Below are 13612 nucleotides of genomic sequence, written 5' to 3'. Positions count from 1 at the left end.
TTTCGAAGCTTCTGAAAAGATTCAAGGGTATAAAAAATAACGATTTATTTGCATGATTCGTACAACGTATAAGAGATAAGAAACGCAAGTATACTGTTGGAAGAAGAAAATTGATACATAGAAGGCACTGGAAGAGAAAATTATTGGTTGGGACTTACTTTGTAGTCTTCTTGTATTGTACTTCTTCATTTCATGGCGTTGGAAGGGACATTGGAAAATGAAATACATGTAAAACATATTGTAATTGTCGGGAGTATAAGAAGACGGAAGTGTCTGTTTTAATCGTTAATTGATTGTGGATTTTCCGGCATTGAATACCATATGGCTCGGTGTACTTTTATGGAATTATAATTTGACTAAGATATAGTATAATGTAATATGTAGGGTAGAGGGAATCTAGATTACTCATTGCATCGCGACTCGAACTACTATTCTCCCAGGTGGAGAACCGTACCTTATGTTGCTTGGTGCTTGAAGTATGAACTTGTTACTTATATATAGCTATGAATTGTGTAAAACATAACTGGTATATATAAATTGTATTGAACAGAAAGTTAGCAGAATGCGCCCACGGGAATCGAACCAGGACACTTCCACGTGAAAAACCGTACGATAAACCTTTTGCTTAGCAGGTGTTGTTACTTATATGTAGCTATGAATTGTGTAAGATGTATAACTGGTATTTATATAGTATATGTTAAGAAGGAAATTATATTGGGTAGGGAGCCATGACACTGCCGGGATTTGAACCAGGGTTGTCCCTGGTGGAGAACCGTACGCTAATCCTTTTGCTTGCATTGTAGACTTTTTCAGTTATAAATGGTATATTAGTACTGTGTATGAACGAGCTTATATAGGATAGGTAGTTAGCAGAATCCGCACCGGGAATCGAACCATCCTTTCTCATATGCAAAGCCAATAAGGTTGAGAACGTTAGTGCTAAGTTGAATATCATATTTTTGTAATTTGAAAAGTTGTAATACTGTAACTAATTGCAGTTTTGTTTTTCTTTTCCAGGTAATGAAGCAAATAAAAACTGTTAAAATTAATAAAAAACTGGACAATAAAACCTATTGTCGTGAATTGTTCGTTGTTGAAATATAGCGGAGGTTTTTTTAACATAAAGGAGATACACATTGGTCTCAAAATATGGATTTACTGAAACCTTCGAATCTTAGTTGTATGAAATATCGAAAATATTGGATAATGTTTGATATGAATATTGAATACTGAAATATCGACATAAAAGTTGTTATAAGTTTTACATCCAACGAATATACTGGCGAAGCTAAAGGAGTCGGTTAAATAAGGTACGCATTTATAATTTACTGAAAGGAAGAAAGTAGAGAAAACGAGAGAACCCCGAGAAAAACCACGCATAGCATGTTTGTTTACCACAAAGCTTATTTGGCGCGAGCTGGGATTGAATTAAGGACTCCATGCACCAGAGGTGAAAGCTGTATTGCGTACCCACCATAGCTTTTCTAAGTATTATATTTTGGATAAACGAGACTGATGAATAAAGTACGCAGTTATAATTTGGTGGAAACGGGGGATTGTACGAGGAAACGGGAGAACTCCACATACAATGTATAAACTAAAAATGCACTTTCAATTTGCGAAAGCATTTAGTTTCAGAAGTGACTTATTTTTATGATTAGCGCTATTTAATGTGTATGAAGGAGGAAAGAAACTTACTCTAGCAGTTATTGGAGAATTATACTTTTGAAACTCTTTATACAAAACTAGATGTTTATTTAACTTCATACATACTAGTAAAGAAGATATAGTTAATAACACTTAATATACGTTATAGACAATTTGACATTATTTAAGCAGTGTAGGTAACCAACACCAGTGGCGATAACTGAAACATGACAGTCAACTATGGAAATTAGCGTATCGGAGAGACTGGCGCGAGCTGGGATCGAACCAAGGACCTTATGCACCAGAGGTGAACGCTGTATCGCGTACCCACCATAGCTTTTTTATGTATTATATTTTGGATAAAGAAGAGTAATGAATAAAGTACGCATTTATAAGTTGGTGGAACGAGATTGTAGGCAGAAACGGGAGAACTTCACACACAATGTTTAAACTAGAAATACACTCTGAATGAGGGAAAGCATTTCGTTTCAGAAGTGACTTATTTTTATGATCAGCGCTATTTAATGTCTATGAACGAGGAAAGAAACTTACTGTAGCAGTTAATGGAGAATAATATTTTTGAAACTCTTTATAGAAAACTAGATGTTTATTTAACTTCATGCATACTAGTAAAGAAGATATATCTGATAACACGTAATGTACGTTAGGGACAATTTTGACATTATTTAAACAGTGTAGGTAACATTTTTAAGGCAATACAAGAAACGGATAATTATTTGACAGCGCAGATTGTGATAGTAATGGTGTGCTTTCTTTATTAGGATTAGTCTTATATGCAGATGGAAACAATTCCTTTAAATAAGAGATAGCACTTTGAACGTATAGTTTGGTTAAATTGCTTTAATTTAGAACTCATAACATTACGTTCAATGTAACCAACACCATTGGCGATAACTATCAGCAGGACTGTGAACAATGGGAATTAGAGTGTTGGAGAGACAGATACATTTTGCGTATATAAAAAAATGAGTATGAATAATTGACTTTGGTACCTAAAAGATTATGCAACCGACAAGTTAAAAATGTTTTGAGGACTGCATATTATATTCACAGACAGTCTGATACGATTTTGTATTTTACTTGAAGTGTGACGAATGTTTGTTTGAACTAAAAGGGTATTTTATTTATACGTCTTGTTTGTAAGTTAGAAAAAACAAGAAAATATTCTTGTAATGCTGTTATGACCGACAGAAACAAAATAATAGCTAACATGTACTTTTTACAGTTGAAATAGATATCTGTCAATTTTAAACTTTAATAAAAACTATCCTAATTTTCGACAATTTTAAAGTTTATTGTAATTGTTACAAATGCATAAGAAAATAGTATTTTAATGTTTTAGTTGTCTGCATATAGAGTGCAGATATATTTGTGAGTGAATACTAGACATACAGTTATAACATATCAGAAATGTTGTGTTCACGAAATTAAATCTTCCTAAACCTTAAAGAGATTATATTGTGCAGTTTGCACTTATTGAGTTAAATTTGATAATTTAAGACGAACTCTCGTTTCGCTCTTTTACCCACTGCAATCGTATTTGATCGAAATTCTGCACTTACTACATTTGGAATTATTTAGTAAATGTTTTGCTAGTTCTATGAGTGATTTTGGGAGGGCTGTTGTTTAAATTGGAATTTTAACCATTACTAATGCTTGAAACGAGAAACTATATCTGTTGAGAAGTGTGGACTTTCTTTTACGCAGATGGTAAAAAGCCTGTGTTTAAGACAGCATTACGAAAACGAATGTTTGCACAACGAATTGAATTACTATTGCTCACACCAAGATTTATTTTAACTGTACCTGGGACTTTTGATTGATAAGTAAATTAGTAAATTATATTTTAAAGCGGTGTTGAGATTTATTTCTTATTAGGTTATTGACTACTGTTTCGATTATTTTTAATTTATGTTTTATATAACAACTAGGTTATAGAGAACAGTATATTAACAGTAATATGGGTTCCGAACCACAATAGGGTTAACTTTAATGCAGTTGCTGTGTATATGAAGTGTTATTGAAGATTAATCTCTTAATATCTAGGATTTCTTTTATATTATTGTAACTGCAAGAGAACTGTATTATAAGACTACCTAATACATGTAAATAATAGTTTGAGCTAAAATTGTGAAATACTGGCAACTGAATTGTCAGTGAGAGTATTGTATTGTTTTCTTTCAAAGAAATAAATTGATATTAGGAAATAAAATTGAGTTGTTTGTATGCTGTATTAAGGAACTGGTGTTTAAGAAGCAGTGCATCAGAAGAAAAATAATTGTTTTCGAAGAATATGGTAGGAAACTGAAAGTATTTAATACTTTATTTTAAATTTTTTACAGACATTACCAACGTAAGTGAATGATGAACTGTTGTCCATTGAACAGGAGGCACTGTGCTTGATACCTTGTGTTTAGGTTATGATATGAAGACTTTAAAACATTTCTTTAATCTTTTACTTTAAATGAAAAACAACATATAATCTTGTATACAAAATGGATTGAATTAAGGGCGTACCCACACGAGGGATTCTTTGGACGCGGACCACATTTAAAACTCCATAACCCTACAAACATTTCAACACTTTCTTAAGAAAATTATGGTTGCAGTTGGAGAGAAATGCGTGATATACTGTAGAAAGGTCGATGTTACAGTACCCTTGTACTCTTTTTGTCTTATAAAAAGAAGTTAGTGTACTCTTTTGCTGAGAATATAGATGACAATATTGTAAAATTACGTGTCGTTTTATTGCAACTAGAATAATGTTACTTCAATAATGCTTAAACACAGTGACTGTTAGTGCTGGATCCACCCTCCAACAAATTTCAGAATGTGCAGATCGTTACTTGGTATATGCTTTTTAGAAAGAATAAACATTGTATGGTAGCCTCTTGAAACTTGTAGACCCACAGTAAGGTATAGTCGGATATGGGGAGAGCGCGGTGACTCAGTGGTAGAACGACATTTTGATGTTCGTGATTTAAAACCGACCAAGCGAACTTTGTGGTGGACAATATATTTTTTTTCTCCTGGTACTTCCATTTCCTACATTTATTTATTGGCCTCATTAGCTTATCCGATGTTACTTTCTCTCTTGCAATAGAATCATTACAAGGCTATGCTCATACATTATAATTATTATTAAATAATCCTTATTGAAGAATTAATTTACTTCGCGATTTCTTTGGAAACAAAAAAAATTTGCTTGAGATAGATTGTTTTCTCAAGCAAAATAGGAAATGGAAATACCAGGAGAAAAAAATATATTGTCCACCACAAAGTTCGCTTGGTCGGTTTTAAATCACGAACATCAAAATGTCGTTCTACCACTGAGTCACCGTGCTCTCCCCATACCCGACGATACCTTACTGTGGGTCTACAAGTTTCAAAAGGCTACCATACAATGTTTATTCTTTTTAAAAAGCATATACGAAGTAACGGTCTGCACATCCAGAATTATTTTTCTTCTGATGCACTGCTTCTTAAACACCAGTTCCTTAATACAGCATACAAACAACTCAATTTTATTTCCTAATATCAATTTATTTCTTTGAAAGAAAACAATACAATACTCTCACTGACAATTCAGTTGCCAGTATTTCACAATTTTAGCTCAAACTATTATTTACATGTATTAGGTAGTCTTATAATACAGTTCTCTTGCAGTTACAATAATATAAAAGAAATCCTAGATATTAAGAGATTAATCTTCAATAACACTTCATATACACAGCAACTGCATTAAAGTTAACCCTATTGTGGTTCGGAACCCATATTACTGTTAATATACTGTTCTCTATAACCTAGTTGTTATATAAAACATAAATTAAAAATAATCGAAACAGTAGTCAATAACCTAATAAGAAATAAATCTCAACACCGCTTTAAAATATAATTTACTAATTTACTTATCAATCAAAAGTCCCAGGTACAGTTAAAATAAATCTTGGTGTGAGCAATAGTAATTCAATTCGTTGTGCAAACATTCGTTTTCGTAATGCTGTCTTAAACACAGGCTTTTTACCATCTGCGTAAAAGAAAGTCCACACTTCTCAACAGATATAGTTTCTCGTTTCAAGCATTAGTAATGGTTAAAATTCCAATTTAAACAACAGCCCTCCCAAAATCACTCATAGAACTAGCAAAACATTTACTAAATAATTCCAAATGTAGTAAGTGCAGAATTTCGATCAAATACGATTGCAGTGGGTAAAAGAGCGAAACGAGAGTTCGTCTTAAATTATCAAATTTAACTCAATAAGTGCAAACTGCACAATATAATCTCTTTAAGGTTTAGGAAGATTTAATTTCGTGAACACAACATTTCTGATATGTTATAACTGTATGTCTAGTATTCACTCACAAATATATCTGCACTCTATATGCAGACAACTAAAACATTAAAATACTATTTTCTTATGCATTTGTAACAATTACAATAAACTTTAAAATTGTCGAAAATTAGGATAGTTTTTATTAAAGTTTAAAATTGACAGATATCTATTTCAACTGTAAAAAGTACATGTTAGCTATTATTTTGTTTCTGTCGGTCATAACAGCATTACAAGAATATTTTCTTGTTTTTTCTAACTTACAAACAAGACGTATAAATAAAATACCCTTTTAGTTCAAACAAACATTCGTCACACTTCAAGTAAAATACAAAATCGTATCAGACTGTCTGTGAATATAATATGCAGTCCTCAAAACATTTTTAACTTGTCGGTTGCATAATCTTTTAGGTACCAAAGTCAATTATTCATACTCATTTTTTTATATACGCAAAATGTATCTGTCTCTCCAACACTCTAATTCCCATTGTTCACAGTCCTGCTGATAGTTATCGCCAATGGTGTTGGTTACATTGAACGTAATGTTATGAGTTCTAAATTAAAGCAATTTAACCAAACTATACGTTCAAAGTGCTATCTCTTATTTAAAGGAATTGTTTCCATCTGCATATAAGACTAATCCTAATAAAGAAAGCACACCATTACTATCACAATCTGCGCTGTCAAATAATTATCCGTTTCTTGTATTGCCTTAAAAATGTTACCTACACTGTTTAAATAATGTCAAAATTGTCCCTAACGTACATTACGTGTTATCAGATATATCTTCTTTACTAGTATGCATGAAGTTAAATAAACATCTAGTTTTCTATAAAGAGTTTCAAAAATATTATTCTCCATTAACTGCTACAGTAAGTTTCTTTCCTCGTTCATAGACATTAAATAGCGCTGATCATAAAAATAAGTCACTTCTGAAACGAAATGCTTTCCCTCATTCAGAGTGTATTTCTAGTTTAAACATTGTGTGTGAAGTTCTCCCGTTTCTGCCTACAATCTCGTTCCACCAACTTATAAATGCGTACTTTATTCATTACTCTTCTTTATCCAAAATATAATACATAAAAAAGCTATGGTGGGTACGCGATACAGCGTTCACCTCTGGTGCATAAGGTCCTTGGTTCGATCCCAGCTCGCGCCAGTCTCTCCGATACGCTAATTTCCATAGTTGACTGTCATGTTTCAGTTATCGCTACTGGTGTTGGTTACCTACACTGCTTAAATAATGTCAAATTGTCTATAACGTATATTAAGTGTTATTAACTATATCTTCTTTACTAGTATGTATGAAGTTAAATAAACATCTAGTTTTGTATAAAGAGTTTCAAAAGTATAATTCTCCAATAACTGCTAGAGTAAGTTTCTTTCCTCCTTCATACACATTAAATAGCGCTAATCATAAAAATAAGTCACTTCTGAAACTAAATGCTTTCGCTCATTGAAAGTGTATTTTTAGTTTAAACATTGTGTGGAGTTCTCCCATTTTCTCCTACAATCCCTCCTTTTCACCAAATTATAAACGCGTACTTTATTCATCAGTCTCGTTTATCCAAAATATAATACTTAGAAAAGCTATGGTGGGTACGCAATACAGCGTTCACCTCTGGTGCATGGTGTCGGTAATTCAATCCCAGCTCGCGCCAAATAAGCTTTGTGGTAAACAAACATGCAATGCGTGGTTTTTCTCGGGGTTCTCTCGTTTTCTCTACTTTCTTCCTTTCAGTAAATTATAAATGCATACCTTATTTAAATAACTCCTTTAGCTTAGCCAGTATATTCGTTGAATGTAAAATTTATAACAACTTTTATGTCGATATTTCAGTATTCAATATTCATATCAAACATTATCCAATATTTTCGATATTTCATACAACTAAGATTCGAAGGTTTCAGCAAATCCATATTTTAAGACCAATCTGTATCTTCTATACGTTGAAAAACCTCCGCTATATTTCAACAACGAACAATTCACGACAATAGGTTTTATTCTTCAGTGTTTCTATTAATTATAACAGTTTCTATTTGCTTCATGACCTGGAAAAGAAAAACAAAACTGCAATTAGTTACAGTATTACAACTTTTCAAATTACAAAAATATGATATTCAACTTAGCACTAACGTTCTCAACCATATTGGCTTTGCATGTGAGAAAGGCACGGTTTTTCACGTGGAAGTGTCCTGGTTCGATTCCCGGGGGCGCTTTCTGCTAACTTTCTGTTCAATACAATTTATATATACCAGTTATGTCTTACACAATTCATAGCTATATATAAGTAACAAGTTCGCACTTCAAGCAAAAGGTTTACCGTACAGTTCTCCACCTGGGAAAATAGTAGTTCGAGTCGCGATGCAATGAATAATCTAGATTCCCTCTACCCCACATGTTACATTATACCATATCTTAGTCAAATTATAATTCTATAAAAGAATACCGAGTCATATGGTATTCAATGCCGGAAAATCCACAATCAATTCCCGATTAAAACAAACACTTCCGTCCCTTTATACTCCCGACAATTACAATGTTTTACATGTATTTTATTTTCCAACGCCATTATAAAAAATGAACAAGTATAATACAAGAAAACTACAAAGTTAGTCCCTACTAATAATTTTCTCTTCCAGTGCCTTCTATATATCAATTTTCCTCTTCCAACAGTATACTTGCGTTTCTTATCTCTTATACGTTGTACGAATCATGCAAATAAATCGTTATTTTTTATACCCTTGAATCTTTTCAGAAGCTTCGAAACTGTTCTTTCCCCTATTCCAACGATAATAAACATGAGAAAAGATCTGGAACTTTCCAGCAATTTCTGTCACTCATTCCGACGACCAACATCACCTGCCGCGTTACATGTGATGCATATTAATGAATCAAAGTTTGTATTATCTGGTTCTTCGTGTGTTATCTGCATGTTTTATTTCCGAATGGTCTTTCTGTATTCTGGTTGTCCAAATAGCATTTTTCAATCAGAAAACATTTATTATATGTCATGTTCTGTTTTCCAGTTACAACATCCGTCCGCAGGTGCATACATTATCATATTTCTTCTGTGTCATTAACAAGATCCTTACTATGCGGAAAAAGGGTGTATCCATTCTTCAGTCAACCGCCCGTGCATTAGAAACTGTTAAAATGTGAAAATTATTGGCACTTATGAATATTTATGAGTGGCGAAAATGTAACAGTCTACTTACGTTTACTGATTAATAAGTAGGATCTTATTGTGCATTTCACCAACGAGGCTCTTTGAAACGTGAACCTTCGCCTTAAAGTGGGATTCAAATCACATGGTTTCCTGGTCATAATTGAATTCAGGCCTGGCATACAAAAGACATTGCTAATTACATAGCCAAAATAGATCTGAACTCATTAATATACTGATAAATTCGGTTTTTCAGATCCTCAATGTTACATACGAAAACTCAAATCTCAGAACTTTCCAAATAAATTATCTATGTGATTTTATAGCTCCAAAAATTTAGTACTTCTTGACAAACTAATGGGTATCGTGTGCGTCTTCATGCAAGAAGTTAAAGGTTCCTTTCCTGATAAGAGAACATTGAATGCATTGCGGTGGTTCGACGACAAATTGTAGATCCGTTTCAGATAACTTTTGTGTTGAAAATTGATGCTAAACATTACTAACAAACAAGAGAATTTCATAAATTTAATTTGTCATAGACTTTTACTAGGAATAGTATAATCCTCATTGCATGAATAGCACGATAAATGGAAAGATAAAGATACATTTCCCTGTGAGAACTAAATATAGAATAAACATTCGTTTTATAGTTTAGCGTCCCACAATTATACTTCAAGGCTGAAAGATGGTAATGATAATAATGAATGAAATGGTAAGTTGAAAAGAGTGGAAGAAAAGGGAGAACCTGGGGAAAGCCAACTCACGCAGTGTTTATCCACCACGAAGTCCACTTCGCGCAAGCTGGAATCCAACGAGGAATCGTACACATCAGACGTAAGCGATATCGCTGGTTCAGAACTCAACATTGGGTTCTCTAGACAAGTGTTATAATTTCTAAAGTACTTAGTTCCTGAGAGGTTTCTTCCATCCGTTGTATCATGTATAATCGGCCAACAAGGGACATCACCCAAGTGTCCGGCTTCGATTTCAATGATTTTTTTACTGATAGAGAGCAAGTAAGCATTATTTGTGATGACAGAAATTGTTGCCATGGTGCATGTTTTCTATATATATATTTTTTAAGAGTTGTGATGTGGTTATTAGAAATTACTGCTGAAGTCCCTTACTACCCTTCGTATGTTCATGGTGCAAAAGGTATCTTTTTTCCAGCTTTTTTCCTTGATTATCATTATTGTAATAGTTACGTCAATTAAATCTCTGTAAATGAAATGTGAATGTATTTGTAAAGGGTGTTAGGAATAGCTTTATTATGCCTCTTTGATATTTTTGCCGAACGTGAGTGAGACTCCTGATGGGACTCAATGTGCATTTGTACGTTTGTCTTTCTATCTGTCTGTCTGTCTGTTTGTACCACGATACAAGTCGCAATTTCGATCTTTTGATCTGAAATCGGAAGGTAGACTTGTGGGACATCCGGAATTCGCTGTATAGTTTTTGGTTGCGATCTGATGTCCGGAAGTGGTTGAAATCGGCTACAACTTCCGGTTTCAATGTAGATTTTTTTAGATCAAAAACGGTAAAAGATTAAAAGAAGCTGTTTTCTGCAAGCGATTAAGCATCCCAGGAATAGCTATTATCGCCTTCAGTAATTCTCTATTAAAAACGGAAGTGGTAAAATTTAACAACTTCAGGTTTCAATATTCAATTTCATAGAACACAAACGGTAATAGATAGCGAGAAGTGGATTTTATAGTCAATTCGACGTCTCAAGACGATATACCAGCCCTACCCATACCTCTTCACTATAACCGGAAATGGTAGAAAATTACTGCTACCGGTTTCAATATTGATCTATATAGACTAAAATGTAAATTATAAAAAGAAATTGTTTTCTCTAATCCATTAAAATTCTCAGGAATAGCTACTATCTTTTTCGGTAATCCTCTATTAAAATCGGAAGTATTAAAACTTAACAAGTTCCGGTTTCAATATTGATCTTCGTAGATCATAAACGGTAACAGATAGCGAGAAGTGTTTTTTCTGTAATCAATTCAGCGTCTTAAGACAATACACTATCCTTACTCATATCTCTCAACTACAAACGGAAATGAATACTTACACAACTCTTAGAGAAATTTAATACTTACACAACTCTTCAAAATTAATTTTAAAAAATAGAAAACATGCACCATGGCAAAAATTTCTCTCATCACAAATAATGCATATATGCCCTCTATCAGAAAAAAAAAATTGAAATCAGAGGCAGACAATTGGGTGATGTCCCTTGCAAGCAGGAAGAAGGTCGATATCGAGTGCAGAGGAAGAGAAGTTTCACAGCCGCGCGGCAAGGTGTCGCTACTCTCGGTAATGAGCCTAATTCGTCTAGAGTTACACCGCAAGTGTCGCTACTGTAGGTTTTAAATGTAAACATGGTCTACAGTTAAGGTTCTCGTTTTATTACAATACAGGTGGTATTATGTATCCTAACAATCGATAGTTATACGTTGCTATTAACACCGTGCGGCAATATATACACTTGAAGAAAATGTAACTTATTTACTTAATATGGTATGGGCTTACTGTTACCCTGCAGAACAGATCTGATTTGTCATGGAATGGAGACATAAGAAGTTTCATAACACAGGAGTGAAAAAAAGTACCACACAGGGAACCGTCTATGCAAGAACGGAAGAAATAGGTTCCTAGTTCAGAACAAACTAAATCGAAAACAAAGTGATTAGAGCTAGATATTTTTATTTATTTTTCAGTTTTATTAGACATACCTTTTAATTAAAAGAACTCGGTGATATTGCAGTCTCTAGCCACTTGATTATTGGAGAGAGCCTTCTGTGTAAGGACGGAAGATTATTGAATAAGGGTATTTGGTGTTGGTCAATGTATTTGATAAACGTAGTTCAAATTCTGTGAACATCTGAAATTTCATAGATTAATCCATTTCTTCCTTTGTTTCAGGATGTTGAAAAACAATTGTACGAAAGAGATGTCATCCTACTTCTTTTTGGTATTATTCTATTTATATTATCTGTTAGTATCATTCCTATGTCTTCACTGCATGAGTCTTTTTCAGAGGTTAAGCAACTGCAACTTATGACTGGATTATCCAAATCTCTATATTGGTTCACGAATTACTTTTGGGATTTCCTTGGTTTATTTCTATATATTACTATAGTTTCTCCATTGATTATACTGGAAGCATATCTGAATCCAATAAAGATAGGTAAATGTACATCAATAAATAAAATACAGTTATTACGTTGGATTATTATTAAGGCACACTGATATAATGCAGTAGTTGTTTGTAAAATATCTGTCATTGTAAATCTGTAAAGTAGTTCATTGCTCTTCAATGAGAGAGTAAGTTAATGACCCTACTACCTGAGTAGTATTTAGTGGGTTTACATCATCCTACTATTCTGATATGTACGTACATCGGAAGACATTATAAAATGGTTCTTTCATTCTTTTATTATATAGAAACTGAGCCAGGTATATAAATGTTATATTTGTAATACCTAGTTGCAAATATCAACTAGGTGTAACAAGTACCTAAAACTGTAAGTAATTGAAGTACATACTTAGCTCACGAATATCATATGTGCCAAGTGTCGGGTACCTAAAAAGTAGTTAGGACACTTAAATGGCACATGCCTAGCAAATCTTGTGCTGTTAGGGACACTTGCGGAGTGGTTACCGATATATGTAAAAGTAGTATTGACTGATATTAGTGTCCAATTCAATTTTCGCGGTCGCTGAGGTTAATGGTGAAACTCGGATCGCATTAACTTCCCAATTCATCCCATTCGACTTCGGGCCGGGGGTCACCGGGGGAATACTGAGAAATGTAAAAATAATCCAAAATGACGATATTAGTGTCAAATTCATAGTTTTAGCGACCGCTAAGATGAATGGTGATACCCCCACTGGCGTTGACTCTCAAATATAGTCCCGATCGGTTGGGAACCAGGGTTTCTCAGGGGGTGTTACCAGGATATGTAACAGTAGTAGAAAATGGCCGATATCTTTTTATTCCGTTGTTCTGCTTGTTTACATATTTTATCTGACCCGTGCAAAGAATGGGTATATCAGCTAGTGTATAATTTTGTTCCATGTCGTGTAAAATATTGAAGGGGAAATTCTTGTAGATACTCTGCAATACAACTAGATAAACAAGCAATGTTGCCAACGCTACATAAATTTGTATTGTATTTTCTCAAATTGCACTACGTAAGGTATTACATATTTCAAATTTTGATATTAAATAAAACCACAGTACCGCATACATTATTCAGTATAACAAGGGACAATATACTATCACTGTCACCAACATTTTGAAGATCTCTAGTAACTGAAATGGCACGGACGGTGCAATGAGCATCAATTGTACCTTAGCGTCAAATACTATGATTATGGTATAATGTATTTCGAATGAATGAAGGAACAAAGTTACAATAAATAGATCATTTC

The 13612-nt window shown here is 33.5% G+C and overlaps 1 protein-coding gene across 1 annotated transcript in view; it reads left to right on the top strand.

Moving 5' to 3' along the window:
- LOC145661604 (phospholipid-transporting ATPase ABCA3-like) overlaps nucleotides 1-13612 on the top strand; it is a 1415399-nt gene that overhangs the window by 1360465 nt on the left and 41322 nt on the right. Inside the window, exon 17 of the mRNA XM_081726924.1 lies at nucleotides 12101-12365. Within this exon, the coding sequence (XP_081583050.1) occupies nucleotides 12101-12365 (265 nt within the window). The remainder of the gene's footprint in view (nucleotides 1-12100; nucleotides 12366-13612) is intronic.

This window comes from Thermobia domestica, chromosome 10 (assembly GCF_964235325.1).
Source record: "Thermobia domestica chromosome 10, izTheDome1.hap1.1, whole genome shotgun sequence".
NCBI lineage: Eukaryota > Metazoa > Arthropoda > Insecta > Zygentoma > Lepismatidae > Thermobia > Thermobia domestica.
Note: the sequence above shows the minus strand (reverse complement) of the source record. Positions and strands in the feature narration are given on the sequence as shown.